Genomic DNA, 26,457 nt, shown 5'->3' with positions numbered 1-26,457 from the left:
TCCCTGAAGCTGCACCGGCGGCGGCACGCGGGCGAGCGGCCCTTCCCGGGCGGTGAGTGCGGCAAGGCCTACGCTCAGCCGTCCCAGCTCGCCGAGCATGCGAGGGTCCACAGCGGGGAGAAGCCCTTCCGGTGCCCCGAGTGCGACAGGGGCTTCCGGCTCAGAGGGAACCTGAAGAGCCACCTGCTCCAGCACAGCGGCCGGAAGCCCTTCTGTGCGACGTGTGGCCGAAGCTTCGCTCAGCGGTACAGGCTGTCGGAGCACGTACGCGTCCACAGCGGCGAGAAGCCCTTCGGGTGTCCCGAGTGCGGCAAGAGCTTCCTCCAGAAGAGAAGTCTGGAGACCCATCTGCACCGTCACCGCGGGGAGAGGCCTTTTTCTTGTGCTGAGTGTGGAAGGGGCTTCACCTACCTGGGGGCTCTCAACACCCACATTGCCACGCACGCCAGGGAGCAGCCCTTCAGTCTCGAGGTCACTCCACTCGGAAAGCAGTGACAGCTCTGCGGTGGGGCCATTGGCTCTGTTGGCTCTGGCTGAGGCAGGATGAAAAATTCAGCCAACATGCTTCAGCCACACTGGCCAGCCCGGAGCAGGTGGCCGTGAGGGCTCCCTGACGAAGGTTCCAGATAATCCAGGCACAGCGTCTAGACACTGGAGGAAAGCAGGCTTTCTGTGAAAGGCGCTGCTCACCCTGATGTGAGAGTCCGGTTAGAGCCCCTCCTTTAGCCTTCTTCCCCCTCTTCTTTGTCATAAAGTTTCTTGTGACAGAAGTTCCTTACATTATGGGTGTTTTAGTCTGCTGGGGCTGCCATAGGAAAATGCCACAGACTGGGTGGCTTAAACCACAGAAATTTAGTTTCTTATAGTTCTAGAGGCTAGAAGTCCAAGATCAAGGTGCCAGCAACGTTGGTGTCTGGTGAGGGCCTCTTTTCCTGGCTTGCAGATGCCACTTTCCCCCTGGGTCCTCACGTGGCTTTTTTGTGGGCAGGGGTGGGGTATCTCTGGTATTTCTTCCTTTAATAAGGACACCGGTCCTACTGGATTAGTACCCCAACCCTGTGACCTCATTTAACCGTAATGAATGAATTTTGGAGAGCCTGATGGTATAGCCCTAGACCTGAACAAAAAGTGAATGAGGAGGCAGAGGCTAGGGATGATGTGCTGGTGGAGCCTCTTCTAAATGGAAAGAAATGCCAAGCCTGGGGAGGAAGCGTGCCCCCCGCCAAATCCAACAGCCAGCTGTACCTGTCCATTCGCCTGTCTGGCTGGCTCTCCTGAGCCACACCTTGTGCAGCAGTTTCCTCTGTTCTCTGTGAGGTGATGATGACTTTTAAATCTATAAATCCATGTTCATGTTTCCAGCTTCCTCCTGATTGTTTCTGGCTTCCACAGACATCTCAAACACAGAATGCCCAGAATAAGACTCCTGATCAGTCCCAGCCCTCACTCTATACCTCTTTTCTTTACACTCCCCTGTTTTTCTCATCTCAAAACTATAACTAATCTCCAGAGCTGTAAACTTGATAATGATCCTAGATTTTCCTACACCCAATCTACTAAATTTCTCCCAAATAAAAGCCCTTCTCTACCTCTGCTGACACCATATAAGCTCACTTTTGAAAAACTTTTTTCTTCAAGTGTTTTTCCTAACAGATTTCCCTGCCTCTGGCTTTTTCCACTAATACATTATCACTCTTGTGACAAATTGGTTTTTCTAAAATGCAACTCTAATGTTATTCTCAAAAGATATTTTTAAGAAGTTTCCAATTTTGTTCTAACTCATTTCTCCAAAGAAGACATGAGGATGGCACATGAAAAGATGCTCAACATTGCTAATCATTAGAGAAATGCACATCAAAACTACAATGAGGTACCACCTCACACCAGTCAGAATGGCCATGATCAAAAAGTCTACGAATAAATGCTGGAGAGGGTGTGGAGAAAAAGAAACCCACCTACACTGTTGGTGGGAATGTAAATTGGTGCAGCCACAACGGGGAACAGTATGGAAGTTCCTTAAAGAACTAAAAAGAGTTATGTGATCCAGCGATCCCACTCCTGAGCATATATCCAGAAAGACCTCATTTGAAAAGATACACGCACCCCAGTGTTCATAGCAGCACTACTTACAATAGCCAAGACATGGAAGCCACCTAAGTGTACATCGACAGATGAATGGATAAAGAAGATGTGGGGGCTTCCCTGGTGGCGCAGTGGTTGAGAATCTGCCTGCTAATGCAGGGGACACGGGTTCGAGCCCTGGTCTGGGAGGATCCCACATGCCGCGGAGCAACTGGGCCCGTGAGCCACAACTACTGAGCCTGCGCGTCTGCAGCCTGTGCTCCGCAACAAGAGAGGCCACGACAGTGAGAGGCCCGTGCACCGCGATGAAGAGTGGCCCCCGCTTGCCACAACTAGAGAAAGCACTCGCACAGAAACGAAGACCTGGCACAGCCAAAAATAAAATAATTAATTAAAATTCCCCTTCCTTTAAAAAAAAAAGATGTGGTATATATACACAATGGACTATTACTCAGCCATAAAAAAGAATGAAGTAATGCCATTTGCAACAACACTGATGGACCTAGAGATTATCATATGAAGTAAGTCAGAGAAAGACAACGTATGATATTGCTTACATGTGGAATCTAAAAAATGATACAAATGAACTTATTTAAAAAACAGAAATAGGGGCTTCCCTGGTGGCACAGTAGTTGGGAGTCCGCCTGCCAATGCAGGGGACGCGGGTTCATGCCCTGGTCCGGGAGGATCCCACGTGCCGCGGAGTGGCTGGGCCCGTGAGCCATGGCCGCTGAGCCTGCGCGTCCAGAGCCTGTGCTCCACAACGGGAGAGGCCACAACAGTGAGAGGCCCGCGTACCGCAAAAAAAAAAAACCCAAAACAGAAATAGACTCACAGACATAGAAAACAAATTTAAAAAACAGAAATAGACTCATGGACATAGAAAACAAACTTATGCTTACCAAAGGGGGAGGATAAATTAGGAGTTTGGGATTAAAATATAAAAGAGATAACCAACAAGGACCTACTGTATAGCACAGGGAAGTACACTAAGTATCTTGTAATAACCTATAATGCGAAAGAATATATTCAGATATATATATCTGAATCACTTTGCTGTACACCTGAAACTAACACAACATTGTTAATCAACTATATTTCAATAAAATTTTTTAAAAATTAAAAATAAATTAGGGACTTCCAGTGGTTGGGGCTCTGCGCTTCCACTGTGGGGGCGGGACATGGGTTCCATCCCTGTTCGGGGAACTTGGATCCCAGGTGCCTCGCAGTGCAGCCAAAAAATAAATAAATAATTTAAAATAAATGCAGACTCATTAACATGACATAAAAGAACCTCTGAGCTGAACTGGACCTGCCTTTTCAGCCTCATCTTGTTACCTATTCACAGTATGAATTTCACTCATACCAGATGACTTTCATCTTTCCCAAATGCATCATACCCTCATGACTGCTTCCTCTAGAATGCCTTTCCTCTCTCTTCTTCTGAACTCCTTCGTATCCACCATTCACTCTCAACACCAGGAACATTTTGGGCACGTGCTCATCTCTTCATAGCATCCTCTAAATACCTCTCTCTAATAGCACTCCCCACATTCAACTGAAACCTTCCCTGCTTCCCCTGCCATGCCCCCTGGAGGGCATGGATTTGATCTCGGTTTTACATTTTCTCCATCCAAACCAAGACATTCTGGGCTAGGTCCATCCACATTGCTGCAAATGGCAGATTTTCATTCTTTTTTATGGCTGAGTAACATTACAGTGTGTGTGTGGTGGGGGTGTGTGTGTGGGTGTGGGTGTGTATCACTTCTTCTTTAACCATTTTTATGTTGATGGACACTTACACTGCTTCCGTATCTTGGCTATTGTAAATAGTGCTGCTGTGAACATTGGGGTTCATGTATCTTCTCCAATTAGTGTTTTCATTTTCTTCTGATATATACCCAATAGTGGAACTGCTGGATTATATGGTAGTTCTATTTTTAGTTTTTTTGAGGAATCTCCATACTGTTTTCCACAGTGGCTGCACCGATTTACATTCCTACCAACAGCATAAAAGGTTTTCCTTTTTTCCACATCTTCACCAACATTTGCTATGTGTAGACTTTTGGATGATAGCCATTCTGACAGGTGTGAGGTGATATCTCATTGTGGTTTTGATTTGCCTGTCTCTAATAATTAGCGATGTTGAGCATCTCCAGATTTTCTGTCTGGATGATCTGTCCATTGATGCAAGTGGGGTGTTAAAATCCCCTACTATTATTGTATTACTGTCAATTTCTCCCTCTATATCTGTTAATATTTGCTTTATATATTTAGGTGCTCCTGTATTGGGTGCATATATGTTAACAAGTATCATATCCTCTTCTTGTATTGATCCCTTTAGCATTATATAATACCCTTCTTTGTCTTTTGTTACAGACTTTGTTTGAAAGTATATTTTTTCTGATATTGGTATTGCTACCCCTGCTTTCTTGTCCTTTCCATTTGCTTGAAATATCTTTTTCCATCTCCTCACTTTCAGTCTGTGTGTTTCTTTAGCTTTGAGGTTAGTCTCTTGTAAGCAGCATATAGATGGGTCTTGTTTTTTTTTGTCCAATCAGCTACCCGATGTCTTTTGATTGGAACATTTAGTCCATTGGCATTTAAAGTAATTATTGATAAATATGTACTTATTGCCATTTGTTACTTGTTTTGCAGTTGCTTTTGTAGTTCTTCTCTGTTCTTCCCTTCTCCCTTTAGTTTCTTCCCTTGTGGTTTGATGATTTTCTTTAGTGGTATGCTTGTGTCCCATTCTCTCTCCTTTTTTGTGTATCTATTGTAGGTTTTTGATTTGTGGTTACACAGGAGTCATATATGTTTACCTATAATAATATCTATTTGTTTTAACCAGGTAGTCATTTAAGTTCAAAAACATTCTAAAAGATCTCCATTTTTCCTCCCCTCCCCCACATCTTGTGTTTTTTTTTTTTTTTTTTTTTTTTTTTTTTCTTTTTGCGGTATGCGGGCCTCTCACTGTTGTGGCCTCTCCCGTTGCGGAGCACAGGCTCCGGATGCGCAGGCCCAGCGGCCATGGCTCACGGGCCCAGCCGCTCCGCGGCATATGGGATCCTCCCAGACCGGGGCACGAACCCGTATCCCCTGCATCGGCAGGCGGACTCTCAACCACTGCGCCACCAGGGAGGCCCTAATTTTTTGTCTTTTAATCTTCATACTAGCTTAAATGGTTGATCCTCAGCCTATACTATGTATTTGTCTTTACTGGTGGGATTTTTCCTTTCCTCTAGATTCTTGCTTCTTGTTATAGGCTCTTCTTTTCCACTTAAAGAGGACCCTTTAACATTTCTTTTAGGGTAGGTTTAGTACTGATGAACTCAGTTTTTGCTTGTCTGAGAAGTTCTTTAACTTTCTTTCAATTCTAAAGGATAATTTTGCTGGGTAGAGTATGCTAGGTTGCAGGTTTTTCCCTTTCAGCAAAGTTTTAAATTTTAATCTAATTTAATGTATTGGTCTATCCTTTGCACTTTGTACTTTTTGTATCTTAAGACTGTGTGTATAAAAATATTCAAGCAATATTATTTATAGCCACAACATTTTTTAACTGCCGCTAAGTACTTCACACGACCCTACCTGTTATGGGCTTAATTGTGTTTCCAAAAATTCTTTTAAAAAATTATTTATTTGACTGCACTAGATCTTAGTTGCAGCACGCAGGATCTTTGCTTCAGCATGTGGGATCTTTTAGTTGTGGTATGAGGAACCTTTCTGGTTGTGGCATGTGGGATTTAGTTCCTTGACCAGGAATCAAGCCTGAGGCTCCCTGCATTGGCAGCACAGAGGCTTAGCCACTGGACCACCAGGGAAGTCCCCCAAAATTCATCTGTTGAACTCCTGACCCCCCAGTACCTCAGAATGTGATGATATTTAGAGATAGGGCCTTTAAAAAGGTAATTAAGGTAAAACGAGGTCTTATGGGTCAGCCCATATCCAATGTGACAGGTGTCCTTATAAGAGGAGATTGGGACTGAGAACACCCAGACCGAGGGACAACCATGGGAGGACACAGGGAGAAGCGCAGCCATCTTCAAGCCGAGGAGAGAGTCCTCAGAGGAAACAAACACTGCTGACACCTTGATCTTGGAATTCTGGCCTCCAGAACTGTGAGAAAATTGATTTCTGTTGTTTAACCCTCCCAGTCCGTGGTACTTTGGTATGGCAGCCCTAGCAGATTAATACACTACCTTAAATTGCAGCCATTTAAAAGTATAATTATGAGATTATGAGAAATATGGAAAACCTTGATATGGTAAGTGAAAGATAAAAAGGCAAAAATTTATGTGTGTCTCAGAACCATATAAAAAGAACATGTCTGTGGACAGAGACTGGAAGTCTATATGAAACAAAATCGAGCATTTACATTAGAATACCAGAATTATGGACAACTTTCACTTCTTTTAAAATTTGCTTTATTGTTGCTAAATTGTATATATACAATATTGTTCGTTAAGAAAACCTTTAAGTTAGGGATAGCAATTACATATATCTAAGCAGTTCAACCATACTGGCTGCTTAAGAGTGAAAGGCAGAGTAAATTTAAGATCCATTTCATATTTAGGTTATAGACCATTTCTTGAATTTTATAGACTATGAGTCATGTTCCTAATGTAAGTCCATGGGGCCAGCGATGTCATGACTCTGCCTGACCTCCTGAGGATGAATACCCAGCCTCCTCAGGCTTGGCAGGACCATTCTGAGGGATGATCTGCACCCTCTGAGTCCCCAGCAGAATGGACTCCCAGTTGCCGACGGGGGGACCTGCTCATTAATGCTTAATGCCCCTTGATTTCTCACCTCCCTCACTTGGTTCCTGAATCACCTCACAGATGACCCCTTGAACCTAATCCTTGACTGGGGTTGGCTTTGGGGAGGAATCAAACACCTGCACTCCCTCTCATTGTTTCTATCTCAGTTAATAGCGAGTATCCTATCCATCCATTTGCAGTTGACGCTGCATTTCCCACCTCTTTCCATCTGCATCTCCGTCTCCCTCCTCTGGGTCCCCCAAGAGAGTGCGAGGATCGGTCACCCCCGGGCGGCTGCGGCTTGCGACTGACGCCGGTCCGCACGGCGCGGGCTGCCAGTGCAGACAGCGCTCGCTCCTCCCGGCCGCAGGGGGCGCTGTGGGGCGGAGCGGCCGCGAGTCCCAGCGTGCACCGCGCCTGGGCTGGGCCTGCAGGTCGCCGGGGAGCGGCGGGGTGGGAGGCCGCCGCCGCCGTCGCCGCCGCAGGGAAGGTGCCGCGGGCAGCCGGGACGCCTGGCTTGGCCGTAACCCGATCCGGGGCCGGGTGGGACCGCGAGGGCCCATGGCCGAGCCGGCTCCGGTAAGAGCGGCTCCCCGCGCGGACGCCCGGCTCGGGGATCTGGGCGGGTCCTCGGGTTCCGACTCGGCGGGCCGACATCCTGAGGTCCTCTCGGGGCTGAGGCAGACGGGTGGGGCGGGGTCTGAGGGTCGCGCTGAGCGCCTGGTGTGGGGTCTGGACCCTGGACGGAGCCGGTGACCGCCGCCCCTGGGGCTCGTCCGTGTCCAAAGCCCTAAACAAAGCCGATCGTGGAACTGGCGGAGTCTGGGCCGGGGGCGCCTGTGCGTGAGACGGGCGGATGAGAGAATGGATCGAAGTTGGTCTGGGGCCGGCAATGCGTGTTAACTAGTTCAACCAGTTTTACATTATAGTTACTGAATTTAGAACTAGTGTTCGAAAAGATTTAAGATTCTGAATGGTTGAAATGATGGTTGGCAGGGACTTAAATGTCAGAATTTAACGCTAACGTGTTGAAGTTTGTGTTGAGTGTAAGAAGGAAGGAGGACACATTGGAAGCAAGAAGATATAAAAACCTAAGTAGGGTACACATTATTTGATTATTTAGTGTTTTGTTGAAATTGAGGTTTTATGTTTTTCTCTATAAGCTTACATATTGAGCATTTTTTCAGATTACTAAATGAATTCATGAGACCATTACTTTTAAGATACCGTTAACAATCTCAACAAAAACCATAATTCCCAGGACTAAATATATAAAAAATATGTAACACCTTTTTTTTTTTTTTTTTTTTTTTTTTTGCGGTACGTGGGCCTCTCACTGTTATGGCCTCTTGCGTTGCGGAGCACAGGCTCCGGACGCGCAGGCTCAGCGGCCATGGCTCACGGGCCCAGCCGCTCCGTGGCATGTAGGATCTTCCCGGACCGGGACACGAACCCGTGTCCCCTGCATCGGCAGGCGGACTCTCAACCACTGCGCCACCAGGGAAGCCCCTGTAACACCTTTATAGCAAAAATTATAAATAACAGGCATACCTTGGGGATATTTTGGGTTTGGTTTCAGACTGCTGCAATAAAGCAAGTATCACAGTAAATGAAGTCACGATTTTTTTGGTTTCTCAGTGCATATAAAAGTTACATGTTTATGCTGTACTGTAGTGTGTTAAATGTGCAGTAGCATTATGTCTTAAAAAACAATGTACAAACCTTAATTAAAAATACTCTGGCTAGGGCTTCCCTGGTGGTGCAGTGGTTGAGAGTCCGCCTGCCGATGCAGGGGACACGGGTTCGTGTCCTGGTTCGGGAAGATCCCACATGCCGCGGAGTGGCTGGGCCCGTGAGCCATGGCCACTGAGCCTGCGCGTCCGGAGCCTGTGCTCCGCAACGGGAGAGGCCACAACGGTGAGAGGCCCGCGTACCGCAAAATACTCTGGCTAAAAATGCTAATCATTGTCTGAGCCTGGAGCAGGTTGTAATCTTTTTGCTGGTGGAGGGTCTTGGCTCCTTGCTGATGGTTGCTGACTGATCAGGCTGGTGGTTACTGAAGGTTGGCGTGTGGCAATTTCTTAAAATAAGACAACAGTGCAGTTTGCTGCATCAGTTGACTCTTCAGGAGTCATTTCTCTGTAGCATGCAATGCTGTTTAATAGCATTTTACCCACAGTAGCACTTCTTTCAAAATTGGAGTCAGTCCTCTTGAGCCCTGCCACTGCTTTATCAACCAAGTTCATGTAATATTCTGAATCCTTTGTTGTCATTTCAACAATCTAAATGGCATCAGCAGGAGTAGATTCCATCTGGAGAAACCACTGTCTTTGCTCATCCATAAGAAGCAACTCCTCATCTGTTAAAGTTTTATCATGGGGTTACAGCAATTCAATCACACCCTCAGGCTCCACTTCGAATTCTAGTTCTCTTGCTGTTTCCACCACATCTGTAGTTACTTCCTCCACTGAAGTCTGGAACCCCTCCCTCAAAGTCATCCATGAAGGTTGGAATCAACTTGTTCCAAACTCCTGTTAACATTGATATTTCAGCTTCTTCCCATGAATCATGAATGTTCTTCATGGCATCTAGAAGGATAAATCCTTTCCAAAAGATTTGCAATTTACTTTGCCCAGATCCATCAGAGGAATCACTATGTATAGCAGCTATAGTCTTATGAAAGGTATTTCTTAAATAATAAGACTTAAAAGTCGAAATTACTCCTTGATCCATAGGCTGCAAAATGGATATTGTGTTAGCAGGCATGAAAACAACATTAATCTTATATATCTCCTTCAGAGCTCTTGGGCGATCAAGTGCATTGTCAATGAGCAGTAATATTTTGAAAGGAATCTTTTTTCCTGAGCAGTAGGTCTCAATGGTGGGCTTAAAATATTTGGTAAATCATGTTGTAAACAGCTGTGCTGTCACCCAGGCTTTGATGTTCCATTTCTAGAGCACAGGCAGAGTTGATTTAGCATAATTGTTAAGGGCCCTAGGATTTTTGGAATGGTACATAAACAGGGGTTTCAGCTTACAGTCACCAGCTGCATTTAGCTCTCAACAGAGACTCAGCTTGTCCTTTGAAACTTTGAAGCCAGGCATTGATTTTCCTCTCTAGCTATGGAAGTCCTAGAGGATATCTTTCTCCTCTATTAGGCTGTTTTGTCTATACTGAAACTCTGTTGTTTAGTATAGCCACACTCATTACTTATCTTAGCTAGGTCTGGAGAACTTGCTGCAGCTTCTACACCATCACTTGCTGATGCACCTTGCACATTTATGTTTAGGAGACGGCTTCTTTCCTTCGGCCTCATAAACTGTGCTCTGCTGGCTTCACACTTTTCTGCAGCTTCCTCACACCTCTCAGGCTTCATAGCATTGAAAAGAGTTAGTTAGGACCTTGCTCTGCATTAGGCTTTGGCTTAAGGCGATGTGGTGGCTGGTTTAATCTTCTCTCTAGACCACTAAAACTTGCTTTGTATCAGCAGTAAGGCTGTTTTGCTTTCTTATCATTTGTGTGCTCACCGGAGTAGCACTTTAATTTCCTTCAAGAACTTTTCCTGTGCATTCACAACTTGGCTAACTGACACAAGAGGCCTAGCTTTTCAGCCTGTTTCAGCTTTCCATGTGCCCTCCTCACTAAGCTTAATCATTTCTAGCTTTTGATTTAAAGTGAGAGATGTGTGACTCTTCCTTTCACTTGAACACTTAGAGGCCATTAAGTGTTCACTTGAACACTTAATAATGTAGGGTTATTAAGCGGCCTAATTTCAATGTTGTTCTGTCTCAGGGAATAAAGAGGCCCGAGGAGAGGGAGAAAGATGGGCCAGTCCGTGGGGCAGTCAGAACACACACACATTTTTTAATAACTTTTTTTTAAATAAATGTATTTATTTTGGGCTGTCTTGGGTCTTTGTTGCTGCGCGCGGGCTTTCTCTAGTTGCAGCGAGTGGGCTTTCTCTAGTTGCAGCAAGCAGGGGCTACTCTTGGTTGCGGTGCGCGGGCTTCTCATTAAGGTGGCTTCTCTTGTTGCGGAGAACGGGCTCTAGGTGCGTGGGCTTCAGTAGTTGCAGCACGCGGGCTCAGTAGTTGTGGCACACGGGCTTAGTTGCTCCACAGCATGTGGGATCTTCCCGGACCAGGGCTTGAACGTGTGTCCCCTGCATTGGCAGGTGGACTCTTAACCACTGCGCCACCAGGGGAGTCCCAGAACACATACATGGATTAAGTTTGCCATCTTATATGGGCATGGCTCATGGCACCCAAACACAATTAAAATGGTAATACCAGGGCTTCCCGGGTAGCGCAGTGGTTAAGAATCCGAATGCCAATGTGAGGGGACATAGGTTCGAGCCCTGGTCCGGGAAGATACCACATGCCGTGGAGCAACTAAGCCCGTGCGCCACAACTACTGAGCCTGTGCTCTAGAGCCCGTGAGCCACAACCACTGAGCCCACGTGCCACAACTACTGAAGCCCGCACACCTAGAGCCCGTGCTCCGCAACAAGAGAAGCCACCGCAATGAGAAGCCTGCGCACCGCAACGAAGAGTAGCCGCCGCTCGCCACAACTAGAGAAAGCCCGCGCACAGCAATGAAGACCCAACACAGTCAAAAATAAATTTTTTTAAAAAAGGTAACATCAAAGATCACTGATCACAAATCACCATAGCAAATACAATAATAATGAAAAAGTTTGAAATATTGTGAGAATTACCAAAAAGTGACACACAGACATGAAGTGAGCAAATGCTGTTGGAAAAATGGCACCAATAGGCTTGTTTGACACAGAGTTGCCACAGACCTTCAGTTTATTAAAAATGCAGTATCTGCATTTTTTAAAAAGCACAAAGCACAGTAAGATGAGATATGCCTGTAAACAGGAGATAAATCATGCCCATAAATGGGAAGACTAAATATAATAAAGATGATACTTTCCTTCCAAGTTAATATATAAATTTACTGCAACTTCATCAAAATGGCAGTAAGATTTTTCTAAATTATATAAACGGATTCTAAATTTCGTTTGGAAAAATAAAGGTCAAAATATGATGCTGAGGGCTTCCCTGGTGGCGCAGTGGTTGAGAGTCCGCCTGCCGATGCAGGGGTCACGGGTTCACGTCCCGGTCCGGGAAGATCCCACATGCCACGGAGCAGCTGGGCCCGTGAGCCATGGCCGCTGAGCCTGCGTGTCTGGAGCCTGTGCTCCGCAACGGGAGAGGCCACAACAGTGAGAAGCCCGCGTACCACAAAAAAAAAAAAAAAAAAATGATGCTGAAAAGAAGAATAACAGGGGGACTTGCCCTAGCAGATAATAAAATTTACACTAAATCCATGGAATTAATACAGTACTGTTTTGTGCAGGGGTAGACACATGGAGCAGAAGAAACCCAAAGAGGACCCCAGAGCAGACTACTGAGTTGAATAGTGTCTCCCCCAATACATGTCCTTCCCAGAACCTCAGATTGTGACCTAAATAGGAGTAGCGTTGCTGCAGTTGAAATTCGTTAAGATGAGATCATACTGGAGTAGGACAGGTTCTTGATCCATCATGAGTGGTGTCTTTATAAGAAGACGAGCAGAGTCACAGAGACCCAGACACACAAAGGGAGAAGAACCTGTGACAGTGGAGGCAGAGATGGAACTATGCAGCTTCAAGCTGAGAGATGCCAAGTATCAACAACCACCACCAGAAACAAAGGGAAAGGCACGGAACAGATTCTCCCCTAAAGGCTTCAGAGAGAGCGTAGCTCTGCTGACACTTTGATTTCAGATTTCTAACTACCAGAACTATGAGAGAATAAATATTTATTGTTTTAAGCCGCCAAGTTTGTGGTACTTTCTGACAGCAGCCCTAGGAATCTAATTCGGAGAACTTCAGAAGTCGTGTTGGGACAACTGACTTCCATTTGGAAAAAAACACTAAGGTAGATCATTGCTGTATACCATAAAAAAATTAGGTTCCAGATAAATTAAAAATCTAAACATGAAAAGTAAAACTTCAGTCTTTTGGAAGGAAATGTAGGATATCTTCATAATCTTAGTGTAGAAGAAAATTTCTTAAACCACAAAGGGCAAAATGAACTAAGAAAAGATTGATATATTGCATTACAACTGAAAATTTATGTACAATATAAATATAAGGCAGCCTATGTAAAAATAAAAGGTAAGAGATACACTAGGAGAAAGTATTTGTAAACTAATGTAGTTAACAGTTAATACACAAATTATATAAAGAAATCTTAGAAATGAAAGGACAAATAACCCAGTAAAAATATAGGCAAAGGATATGAACAGGCAGTTCACAGAACTAAAAGCAAATGGTCAATGGATAAAAGAATGAATTAAAAATTGTGACATTCAGACAATGGAACACTATACAAAATTAAAATAAATCAGTTCTATGTATATCAAGATGCACAGATCTCAAAATGTTGCATAAAAATGCAAGTTGCAGTATAATAAAGCATTTGTGTATAAAAGACAAAGCAATACTGTATATTATTTATAGATACATATGTGTATTAAAAAAATTAAAAACATGAGCTGAAAACTTACCACATGCATCAACATGTTTGTGTCTCAGAAGGGAGGTGAATAGGACTGAGTGTAAGAATAAGACTGAAGTGGGGACCGAGGGGGCTTTGAGTTTTATCTGTCAAATTCTATTTCTTGAGAAGGAAATCTGAAGAAAAAATGTTAAATTTGTTAAATCAGTGGTAAATACTCAGATGCTTGTTATAGTGTACTCTGTAATTTTCTGGATCTTTCACACTTTTGAAGATTAAAGAAATAAACAATGAAGGCTTTTTGAGCATTTTTGGAAAACATTTTAAAAGTAATGAATTCTGCCATCATACATCATATGCATTTCTAAAAATCACAGTGCAATGCAAAATCATGCAGTAAAAACCACAGAGCTTATGGGAGAAATGGGGTTAGGTACACAACACTCAAAAAGCTTGTCAGTGACAAGTTGAAAAGACAGAAACAATAAAAACAGCTCAGTTTTATGCATGTTAAATGATTAAGAAATAATTACCTTAAAAACAATCTGAAATTTGCTTGTGGAAGTGGGTGTAAGAAGGGATGGAGCTTTTGAGTTATTGTGAAGTAGTGGAAGGAGCAGTATCTGAAATTAGATGGAAAGTTGTAACACCAGGTGTGAATAGGTAGGGCTCACCACAGGGTAATCTGAGGCAGCTGGTGCTCGAAGGGTATGCATGTGTGTGCTTTGTATATTCCTATTCAGTTCAGTTCTCATAGTAGCAACCAGAACTCTAAAATCCCTAGGAATGAATCTGTCAAGAATTATATAAGATCTATATGAAGAAAACAATAAATTTTACTAAAGAAAATTTAAAAATCTAGATAAATAAAAGATACATTATGTTTCTGGATGGGAAGATCCCATAATTTAGAGACCCACTTCTCTCAAAATTAATTCATATACTTAGTATATTGCTATCAGAATCCCAATAGAATTTATATAACTTTGACAAAATATTTTTCCTGTTTATTTAGAAGAGAAAGTAGACAAGGAAGGTCAAGACAGTTTCCTTTAAAAAAATGATCAAGGTGGTGGTAGATGGCCATATCCTCTTAAATAGCAAATCATTTGATAAAACTATAAGAATTAAACAGTCCAGTATTGGAGCAAGAATAGACAAAATCACCAGTGGAACAAAAATATAACCAAGTATAAATGGAAAACTAGTTTATGAAAAAGCGATCCCAACACAATGGTAAAAGAATAGTCAATAAGTTTTGTGACAGTTTAATATCTTTGGGAAAAGAATTATGTGCCTTATTGTTATAATATACCAGAATATCTTTTATAATTTTAGAATAGGGAAAGTCTTCCAAATCAAGGTACTAAATCCTGAAGCCACAAAAGAGGTTCTAGCAAGTACAACACTATGAGATAAAAGCAGTGTACGTACTTTGAAAAGAGATGGGGAAATTATCTGAGAACTATGATTGTTTCCACCAAAAACAATACTATTAGAATTGATAAACAAATATGGTACATTAATTGGATATAAAATAAGTTTACAAAAATCAATTTTTTTTTTTTTTTTTTTTTTTGCGGTACGCAGGCCTCTCACTGCTGCTGCCTCTCCCGTTGCAGAGCACAGGCTCCGGATGCGCAGGCCCAGCGCCCATGGCTCACGGGCCCAGCCGCTCCGCGGCATGTGGGATCTTCCCGGACCGGGGCACGAACCCACGTCCCATGCATCGGCAGGCGGACTCTCAACCACTGCGCCACCAGGGAAGCCCAAAAATCAATTTTTAAAAAATACTAGTAATGATTTGAAGTGGCAGAGGTGGTCCCATTTATAATTGTTGGGAAAACTATACAATACCAGAAATAAAGTTCATAAAAAAGGTTCAGAACATTTATGAAGAAAATCATTAAGTTTATTAAAGGATAGGAAGCAAGATCACATGAGTGGTAGAACATGTTCCTAGATGAGCTCAATCTTTCCTAAATACACATATAAATTTAATTAAAATTGAATCCCAATATACTTTTTTTTAAAACTGGACAAAATTATTTTAGAATTTGTAAGGAAGAATGAATGTTCCAGAAATTAACAGCAGTAGCTTGACAAAGAATGGGCGTGGGGGGGGCACTTATAACATTGCATAGGTACTGTAATCAGATATGTATAGATAGTATAACAATATATAGATTCACATACATGTGAAAATCTAATATATGCAAAGGTGAAGGTCAGGATTTCAAGGAGGAAGAGTGGTGCATTTATTAGTGTTCTGTGATTGGCTGTCCATATGTACCTAAATAAAGATACCAATATCATCTGTAGAATTAAGCTGCAAATCTAATTGTGAAAAAAATTCAGTAGAATATTTGTATAATTTTTTGATTGTGACAAATACAAAAAATGAAAGTAAAAGCTGGAAACAATATGGGAAAGACTCAGGTTTTAACTAAATAAAAGGGTCAAAATATTCTCTTTGGCAGAAGAGAAAGTCAAAATACAAATGATAAACTAGAAGAAAATGTTTGTTAACTAGTCAAAGGATTATTAACCCTAATGTAAGAAAGTTAAAAGTCAAATTATAGGAGCCCACTAAAACGTTGAGCAAAGGATGTGAACAGGCATGCACAAAGATAAGTGGAACCCCCACTCCCCGCCAAATATGAAAATGTTGCTAAGCCTCACAAATGAATGCAAATTAAAATAATGAAGTACAGGGGACTTCCCTGGCGGTCCAGTGGTTAAGACTCCGGGTTCCCAATGCAGGGGGCACAGGTTCAATCCCTGGTGGGGGAACTAAGATCCCGCATGGCTCACAGAGAAGCCTAAAAATAAATAAATAAATAAAACAATGAAATAGAATATTTTACCTATCATGTTGGCCAATAAATAAACAAATAAATAAGGTTTCAGAACATCCTGTGCTGGCAACGGTGTAAAGAAATGTCTCTTCTTATTAGCAAGGGTAAAAGTGCTGGATTCTTTTTGGAAGGCAATCTAGTGGTATCTCGTAAACTGAAGATGTTTCTATCCTTTGATTTAGTAGTTCTTTTTATTTAGCCTTTTCCTGCAGAAGTAAAACCAGTAATATATAAGGAAGCATATCAGAGCATTCTTGGTAATTTATAAAGGAAATGGAAACAATATATGTGTCATCAGTGGAGTATGTGTACCCATGGAATATAATGCAATTAACAAAAAACTGATTTTGCCTATGTAAGTTGACCTGGAAAGATGACATGTTAAGTGAAAGAAGTTACACAGTGATTTGTTCCTATTTTTGTTTTAAAAAAGAAGAAGAAGAAAAATGAAAGAGTTCCATGCTATACATATGCATATGTAGTTGGAACAGGCATAGAGAAACAAGTGGAAGGGGGTGGTCATGGTCACCAACAGAACCACATGATGGGAGTCAGGGAAGGAGCAGTTCCCAAGGAAGAAGCTGCCTAATGGACAAAAACACTGTCCACTGCGAAACTCTTAAATTGATGAAAAGGAACTGGAGTTTTGAAGCCATTATGACTGTATATGTATTATGCCTATAATTTCAGTTACCTCTGACATTTGAGGATGTGGCCGTTTATTTCTCCGAGCAAGAATGGCGGGATCTAGAGGCATGGCAGAAGGAGCTTTACAAGCAAGTAATGAGAACCAATTATGAGATTCTTGTTTCTCTAGGTAAGAAGTGTTTAACTGTGGCTGAGGCATGGAACTGGGTCCTGTTAGGGGTTTCAGTCACTCCATGCTCCTGTTTGTCAGGTAGCCAGATTTCTCAGAAATTAACTCAGAAAGGCATTTTTATGCAGAGTCTTTTGTTAATATCTGTAAGCATTGCTAATCCTTACTCAAGGGTAGACGTTGCTACATGAGAATATTTGTGACAGCATGTAATGTAAGGTGGTCAGAGATGACTAACTATATGTCAGGGCTTTTAATCACTATATACTTACTCACAGGTTGCCATGATTTTTCAACATGGATACATACCTTGCCCATATCCATAAAGTACCCTGTATATCTTTAACCTAGGATGTTCCTACCTGTCAACTTTTACAGTGGTGTCCATATACCTCAAAAAAGCTGGTGTTATTTTTCCCTGCAATGAGATTTCGGAAGGCTATGCACAGGTGTTTAACCACAGTTGTTTCTGCATGGTTACGATAATGGTGTTCTTTTTAGTCTTTTTGCTTACTTAGTCTTTGTATTTTACTATTAAATATGATTTTTAAAAAATCAGTCTGTTTGGAGAAGCATCAGAATGAATGATAAAAGTCTCTTGCCTCACCCCTCACTCAGTTAATTCCCCAAAGGCAACCATGTTAATCATTTCTGTTTTAGTTTTTACTGCAGTTTACTTCAGTCTATTGTGCTTACACCTGTATTTCTTGGTTATCGAGTTTAACTCCTTACTGTGAAAAATGAGGGTTTCACTCACTTACACTATCCCTCTTCTATCTCCTTTCCCCCACTTCTACCGAAATTTTGATAGTTTTTTAAAAAATTTTTTTAACTTAAAAAATTTTTATTATCTATGTTACAAATATTTCTTTCCGGTTTGTTACACACACACACACACACACACACACACACACACACACACACACACACATTTGTTGTTGTTGTTGTTTTATCTTTTGGCCACACTGCGTGGCTTGTGGGATCCCAGTTCCCCAACCAGGGATCAGACCCATGCCCCCTGCATTGGCAGTGTGGAGTCGTAACCACTGGACTGCCAGGGAGGCCCCTGATAGTTTTTTAATGCCTCTGTTGGCCACCTTTATAATTTAAATAATAAACTTCTAGATCATGTTTCATGAACTTTTTATTATATCTCTTTATTCTTTCAGTCTATGAAGGTAATTAGTTCTCCTATATTCCCTCCACTTCTCTTGCCAGCGTCTGACAGCCAAACCGCTTCTTTTATATTGCAATGTTTCTAATAATTATGTTCTGTTCCATTACCATAATTAAGATTTCCAGTTTCTATACAGTGTTTCTGAAACATTAATACAAGATATTACATTATTTTCATTGTTAGCAAAGAACCAATTAAAGTAATTGAATCTATAGAGAAAAGAAAAATAATCTTGTGACATGAACCCTGTGCCACCCAAAAAGAATGTTCCAAGCATCAAGATCAAATGGATGTGGACTTCTATGGTGGCGCAGTAGTTAAGATTCCGCCTGCCAGTGCAGGGGCCATGGGTTTGATCCCTGGTCCAGGAAGATCCCATATGTCATGGAGCAACTAAGCCCGTGCTTCACAACTACTGAGCCTGCACTCTAGAGCCCGCGAGCCACAACTACTGAAGCCCATGCTCCTAGAGCCCGTGCTCCACAACAAGAGAAGCCACTGCAATGAGAAGCCCGCACACCACAGTGAAGAGTAGCCCCTGCTCGACGCAACTAGAGAAAGCCCACGCGCAGCAATGAAGAAACAACAAAAGATCAAACGGATGTGAAGTGGTGTATCAATGTGGGTTTGGTTTGCATTTCCTTAATGGCTAATCATGTTGAGCATCTTTTCATTTGTGTATCTTCTTTGAAGAAATGTCTATTCAAATACCTTGCCCATTTTTATAGTGGGCTATTTGTCTTTTTATTGTTGGGTTATAAGTGTTCTCTATTTGTTCTGAATACTGAACTCTTATCAGATATATGATTTGCAGATATCTTCTCCGTTTTTTTGGGTTACCTGTTCCCCCTTTTTTTTTTTTTTTTTTTTTTGCGGTACACGGGCCTCTCACCGCCGTGGCCTCTCCTGTCACAGAGCACAGGCTTCGGACGCGCAGGCCCAGTGGCCACGGCTCACAGGCCCAGCTGCTCCGCGGCACACAGGATCCTCCCGGACCAGGGCACGAACCCGCATCCCCCACATCGGCAGGCGGACTCTCAACCACTGCGCCACCAGGGAAGCCCTACCTGTTCCCTTTTTGATGGAGTCCTTTGAAGCACAAAAGTTTTAAGTTTTGATGAATTCCAGTTTATTTTTTCTTTTGTTGCTTGAGCTTTTGGTGTCGTATCTAAGAAGCCATTGCCTAATTCAGTGTCACAAAGATCCACTCCTGTTTTCTTCTAAGAGTTTTATAGTTTTAGTGCATATATTTAGGTCTTTGATCCTTTTTTTTCCTTCTTTGATCCATTTTGAGTTAATTTTTTCACACTGTGTGATACAGGAATCCAGTTGTCCCTACACCATTTATTGAAAAGACTATTCTTTCCCCTATTGAATTATCTTGGCACCCTTTTGGAAAACCAATTAACCGTAAATGTCGGAGTTTATTTCTGGATTCTCAAGTCTGTTTCATGGATCTATATGTCTAGTCTTATGCCAGTACCACACTGTTTTAATTACCATTGCTTTAGGATCAGTTTGTCACTTTCTGCCAAAAAAAAGGCAGATGGAGTTTGGGGAATATTGTCATCTTAACAGTACTAAGTCTTCCAATTCATGAACATGGGATATCATTTCACTTATTTAGTACTTTTTTTTAGGACTTTTAAAATTACTTTCAACAACATTTTATGATTTGTATTGGGCAAGTCTTATGTTTCTTTTATTAAATTTATTCCTAAGTATTTTACTCTTTTTGATGTTCTTGTAAATGGACTTGTTTTCTTAATTTTTTTGAAAAATAGATTTATTTTAAAAGACGCTGAGAGTTCAACCCAGATGAAGACTGAGAATAGGTGTATGGATTTATTTTTTAATTAATTTTTATTGGAGTATAGTTTCTTTGCAATGTTGTGTTAGTTTCTGCTGTACAGCAAAGTGAATCAGTTATACATATACATATATCCCCTCTTTTTTAGATTTCCTTCCCATTTAGGTCACCACAGAGCACTGAGTAGCGTTCCCTGTATTATACAGTAGGTTCTCATTAGTTATCTGTTTTATATATAGTAGTGTATATATGTCAATCCCAATCTCCCAGTTCATCTCACCTCCCCGTCCCCCCTTGGTATCCACATGTTTGTTCTCTACATCTGTGTCTCTATTTCTGCTTTGCAAGTAAGTTCATCTGTACCTTTTTTCTAGATTCCACATATAAGTGATATTATATGATATTTGTTTTAGGTGTATGGGTTTAAATAAAAGATAGTGATTCCTTTTTTCATGAGAGCAGCTTTGGAATTCTTTTGGGGTTGAAGTCAGATTTCAGAGGGCTAATGTATATGTCACTCTGACATTTTATCCCTAAAATTCCTCAGCATTGCCCAGCTTATCCTCTTTCTCTGATTTGGACCATCTACTAATCTCCCTTTAGCAATCCATGAAGCATAATTTTAGTTCTTTTAAATATATGTATTACTGAAAGTTTTACTTGAAAATACACAGAGTAAACATTTTTTACAGGGAAATGGGTATCTTGTAATATTTTAATTTGTTCATTTAATTCATTGCAACCCCCTTCTATTCTAGCAGAACTCAACTATTTTAGGTTGTGATTAGCACTGTCACTGGAAGTACTTCTCAGAATATTTTAGCTGAAGCTCCAGTTCTTATTTTCATATACCCCCTATTCCCAAGATATCTCCAGTTGTCTCAGGGGTTGTCCCATGATTCTCAAAGCACAATACTGGTGAGTTTTAAGAAACCTGTGACAAAATGCAGCATTGCTAGATATATTGGGACCAAGACAAAATCAAACACAGAGTCATCTAACAGGTCCAGGTAGATTAGGAACCACTGTTATAATGTGTGGGCAGTTCTGCTTTTCTTTGTGTAAACCTATAATCTATTTTTAAAAATCTCTTCTCATACATTTTCCCAGGGGTAAATTTGAGAATTTAAAAACAGCTCATTGTGCTTTAAATTTAGTGCTCAAGAAAACCAAACTACCCTGTTTGACTTCTCTGTACAGATGATGGACTTCCCAAACCAGAACTAATATCCTGGCTTGAACAGGGGAGAGAACTCTTCAGGAACTGGGGAGAATCACAGAAATCAGGAAACATAATTTGCTCCTCTGCTGATTTGCATTTGGATCCAGTTATTGAGGGACAGCTGTTTGGGGGTGAGTATTAAGAAATCAGGGCCCTGTCCTTAAAACATCCCATTCAGGTTTCTTGGTTCCAATTCTCTGACCTTGACTTCCTGTTTTGACTGGACTGAGGCTTAACACCTGGTATATTCTAGAGAAAGGCAGTAAAGCATAGTTGTTAGGATTGTGGGTTCTGGATCCTGAGTCTGGATCTTGCCTTTTCCAGGTGACCTTGGGCAAGTTAATCAACCTCATAGCATTTCAATTTCCTGACCTATAAAATTAAGATAATAAAAGTACCTACCTTATAGGATTAAATGGGTTAATGTATGTAAACTGTTACAATGATACCTGGCAACACAGTAAGAGTTCAGCAAATATGAGGTATTCTTAGTAGTGAGGGGGGGAGGAATAGAGACTCCTCTTGTTTCTTGTCATGATGGGAGAGTCTGAGATTTTTGGATTCTTAAGGGTTAGTATTAAAGTATGGAAAGAGAAAGTCAAATGGGAGCATCATTCCAAGAAATGTCAGTAATTTAATTTTTAGCTGCTGCTTTCAGGAGAGTAAAAGTTTTTCTTCACAAATTATTTCACTTTTTACTGTCTGTTAGCAATTCTTCCAAGAAACCTTTTTACAAGGTTGGTAGGAATGGAGACGAGGAGGGAGGAACATCCGGTCTTAGGACGGCTCCTGGAGTATATGGAATCACAGTGTTAGCCAGGGCCTGGCAGTAACACTGCCGTCATTATTTTATCTTTTTTAAAGTCTTTATTGAATTTGTTACAATATTGCTTCTGTTTTATGTTTTGGTTTTTTGGCGAGGAGGCATGTGAGATCTTAGCTCCCTGACCAGGGATTGAACCCGCATCCCCTGCACTGGAAGGTGAAGTCTTAACCACTGGACTGCCAGGGAAGTCCCTGTCATTATTTTTTGACTCCAGGAATGTCTGCACATCCAAATGGGACAAGTCTGGTGGCCCTGAGGTCATAACGGTGAACATTTACAGGGAACGTGCAGCGTGCCAGGCCCACGCTAAGCCGTTTACCCACGTTAACTCATACAGTTCTCACAGTAGTCTTATGTACTGTTTCCATTTCTACAGGAGAAGGAACTGAAGCCAGAGGTGAGTTTGACAAAGCTTGCACAGTGGACAAATGGGATTCGAACCCAGTCTGATTCCAAAGCTTAGGCCCTACATTTGTGACTTACATGTTCTCTTTTCAATATTATTCTAAGATAGGTCTGTTCAGTTTAGTTTCAGCAGACTCTCACCAAACTCCTGGTCATGAAACTGACCCCCACTGAAAGGAGCTGCTGGTTTAGTTCAGTGGAAGCTGGGCTTCCAGGCCACCTCAGGTCACTGCTACGGCCACATAAGCCTTGGTCATGTCACAGGCTGGGATACTGACTGAAGTTTTCTTTTCAATTTCAGGAAGCCAGCAAGCTGTGAAACCAGGAGAAGCCCACTGCCATTTCCAAGTAGATCCTCTTCAGAGCCAGCGTTGCTCTGAACCCTTATTAGGAAAAAATGAAGATGTTTCCTTCAGGCCTGACCAAGTCGTCGCCCTCCTGAATCCACAAAGACATGATACTCGGGCTCTAGTTCCAGTAGTCCACAGCTCCAGGGAACCCACCCAAAGAGACAGAATCCTAAATCCCAGGACCCTCGGTCTCCCAGGCTTCCAGGAAACCTCCGGGGAGGGCCTCCAGCACCCTTGCCCCGTCTGTGGGGAAGGCTCTTGGAAGAACCTCTCAGAGAGGCACCAGGGGAGCCACTCGAAGGACCCGCCACACAGGGCCTGGGATCAATTCCGCAAACAAACCGAGGCACAACAGCCGCTGAGCATCCCCCGCCAACAGAGGCACTTCCGCTGTCCAGAGTATGGGCGGGGCTTCCGCCGGAAGTTGTGTTTGCTTAGACCCCTGGCAATCCATCCCGAGGAGAGCCAGCTGCCGGGCAGCGAGTGTGAAGTGTACGCCCACCACCTGCGCGCAGGGCCGAGGCCTTCCCAGTGCCCCGGCTGCGACGAGAGAGGCCCCTGGGGCCCTCCCGGCACGGAGAGGCCAGGCTCCCGGAGAGAGGGTGCCGGGGCCGCCTCCGAACAGGCTGAGCTCCCGCGCTCGGTAGAGAAGCCGGGCCTGAGCCCGGCTGGTGAGGAGCGCCCGGAGGCTCTCGAGCCCGGCCCCGGCGCGGAGAGGCCGGCCTCCTGCGGCCCGTGCAGCCGGCACTCCTCCCCGCAGTGCGGGCTTCCAGACCACACCCACGTGCACAGCGCAGAGCGGCCCTTCCGGTGCGCCGAGTGCGGCCGGGCCTCCCGCCAGCACGGGCGGCTGCGGCTCCACCGGCGGCTGCACTCAGACGAGCAGCCTCTCGCGTGCCCGGAATGCGGCCTGGGCTTCCGGCTGGGGAGGCACGGCGGCGAGAGGCCGCTCTCCTGTGGCGAGTGCGGCCGCGGCTTCGCCCACCCGTGCAAGCTGCGCGAGCACCTGCGGGTGCACAGCGGAGAGCGGCCCTTCGGCTGCCCTGAGTGCGGCAAGAGCTTCCGCCTGAAGGGCATCCTGAAGGCGCACGAGCGCACGCATAGCCGCGAGCGGCCCTTCCAGTGCGCGGAGTGCGGCAAGGGCTTCACGAGGCCGTCCAAGCTGGCCGAGCACTTCCGCGTGCACAGCGGCGAGCGGCCCTTCGGCTGCCCCGAGTGCGGCCGCCACTTCCGTCTCAAGGGGCAGCTGCGGAGCCACCAGCGCCTGCACACGGGCGAGAGGCCCTTCCCGTGCCCCGACTGCGGCAAGAGCTACCGCGTGAAGGCCGACATGAAGGCGCACCGGCTGCTGCACGGCGGCCGGATGCCCTTTTCCTGCGAGTGTGGCAAAGGCTTCGCCAAGCAGTCCAAGCTCGTGGAGCACATCAGGACGCACACGGGTGAGAAGCCCTTTCAGTGTCCCCAGTGCGACAAGAGCTTCCGCTTGAAGGCGCAGCTGCTCAGCCACCAGGGCCTGCACACCGGTGAGAGGCCTTTCCGCTGCCCCGAATGCAATAAAAACTTCCGGGAAAGGGGCCACATGCTTCGGCATCAGCGCATCCACAGGCCCGACAGGCCGTTCGCCTGTGCAGACTGCGGCAAGGGCTTCATTTATAAGTCGAAACTCGCTGAACACATCAGAGTGCATACGAAGTCCTGTCGTGCCCCCAGTGAGCCTGACGTTAAGCAAAGGCTCAGCCAACTGTTTGCGATGATTGAGGCCGACTGGAGTTGAGGCCGAGTAGGGCGCCCAAAGCGGTCAGCAGAGTCGGTATTGCCAGGGAGTCCACAGCCAGCGCAGCCAAACCCAAACTCTGGTAAGACAGATGGAGCAAGAATGTAATACAAGTTAGGAATATGAGAAACCACAAAGATTCTCATTTAAAACATCACCAGCTGCGTTTTCTATCCATTGATAGAAAACAGTGGATAGAAACGGTAGGTTTGTTCTTCCCACCATCTTAACGGGTGATTTTCCCCAATGTGCTAATAAGCTAACTCTGAAATCCCAGCTTGAATTTAGACAGCAGGAAATCCCTCCAGTACTGTTCTGAAAGCTAAAAGGATGGGGTGACTGTTAAATGTCAGCTCTTCTTTTTTTCATAGTATGATAAGCAGGGGGGTTAACCCAGCGACTTTTGTTGCAGGCCTGATATGATAGGATTTGGTTTTGACTTATTTGAAGCTAATAGCAACAAAATGAGTTATCCGACTCATGGTTTGTCTGTGTGAATGCTTAAGTTTCACAGCAGGTTTCATGGTGATTATGCATGGTTACCCTTAAGGAAAAGCTGATAATTCATGCAAAATTTGATTAATCTGGGTTGAAGAAAATAAAACCGAAGGTGCTAAGTTGTATGGGACTAGAGTTTTTTTTTTTTAATTGAAGTATAGTTGATTTACAATGTGATAGTTTCAGGTGTACAGCAAAGTGATTCAGTTATACATACATATATACCTATTTTTTTTCAGATTCTTTTCCCATACAGGTTATTATAAAATACTGAGTATAGTTCCCTGTGCTATACAGTAGGTCCTTGTTGATTATCTATTTTATATTTAGTATCCCAAACTCCTAATTTATCCCACCCCCACGGAGCGGGGGTAGCTACAGTTCAGATAAGAGATTGGGACAGGAGGTCGATTTGGGAGTTCCAGAACACAGGTGCTGTTTGCAACTGAGAGAGTGAATGAGATTCCCAAGAGTGACTTTCTAGGCAGATGACTAAAGTCTGAGTTAAGACAAAATAACAAAGCTAAACAGCTTTATTAGGGAGCCTGACAGGCAACAACAGTTTCGTGTAGAGAGTTTTCAAGCAGGCGTTAAAAGTAAACATAATACAAATAGAAGTCGAGGAAAATATCCCATTTGTTATACTAGGTGAAGGCTGTGTGAGCACAGAATGTTTATACCCCAGGGACAGAGTTGTACTCCATCCAGAGAATTCCTGACTTTCAGAGGGTTTATGTTTCATTTAAAAGAATGGCTGACCTGAAATTCTAGGGATGATAGAAAATGAGATGTTAGTAAACTGTAATAGACATTACTATAAAGCAATAGTTCAAGATGATTTTCTCTGGAACACTAGCTCCGAATAAATAAGTTAAACAGTTCCCCCCTACACACACACAGAGTCTATGACTCTCAAGAGGAAGACATAATGTATAGTATATTCTGAATATATTTGACCTTGGGATTCCTTTCTGTCTTTATTCCCCCCCCAAAAAAAAACCCACTATGATCTTGTGGACATCAATAGAGTTCTACAGGACTCATTCTGGAAAATATTACTGAAGAATAGTCCTGGCTCCAGCCAAGTAGCCCTTAGTCTAAGACAGAATATCAGGGGATGAATGCCCTCAGTTTTAGGTGACAAAACAGAACTTTTAAGTCAGAATAAATCTTTAATTGGTTTTAGAGCACCCTTTTTTCTCATGTGATAGGACACTAACAGAGGTGACTGATGATATTAAGAGGTGATATGATTTAGGCAGGTTTATAATCACTAGACACACATGGCTATGTCTGCTGTGTTCACGAGGCAGCTTACCTCACAGTGTGTGAGGAAAGAAGGGGCCGTGGCCCCTGCTGCAGACGAGG

At 43.4% G+C, this 26,457-nt stretch overlaps 1 protein-coding gene across 1 annotated transcript; it reads left to right on the top strand.

The window, feature by feature from the left end:
• Positions 1-97: 97 nt before the first annotated feature.
• ZNF786 (zinc finger protein 786) lies at positions 98-25,219 on the top strand (the record flags this gene model as incomplete). The annotated part of the gene is made up of 6 exons (XM_081243681.1): positions 98-105; positions 165-471; positions 7,107-7,421; positions 16,901-17,027; positions 21,215-21,367; positions 22,769-25,219. 6 exons carry the CDS (start codon positions 98-100, stop codon positions 24,589-24,591), a joined length of 2,733 nt encoding a protein of 910 aa, XP_081099807.1. The 3' UTR covers positions 24,592-25,219.
• Between the last annotated feature and the right edge of the window lie 1,238 nt (positions 25,220-26,457).

The sequence above is a fragment of the Mesoplodon bidens genome, assembly GCF_964165515.1.
Source record: "Mesoplodon bidens genome assembly, chromosome: 9".
Classification (NCBI taxonomy): Eukaryota; Metazoa; Chordata; class Mammalia; order Artiodactyla; family Ziphiidae; genus Mesoplodon; species Mesoplodon bidens.
This window is presented reverse-complemented; position numbering and strand designations above follow the sequence as displayed.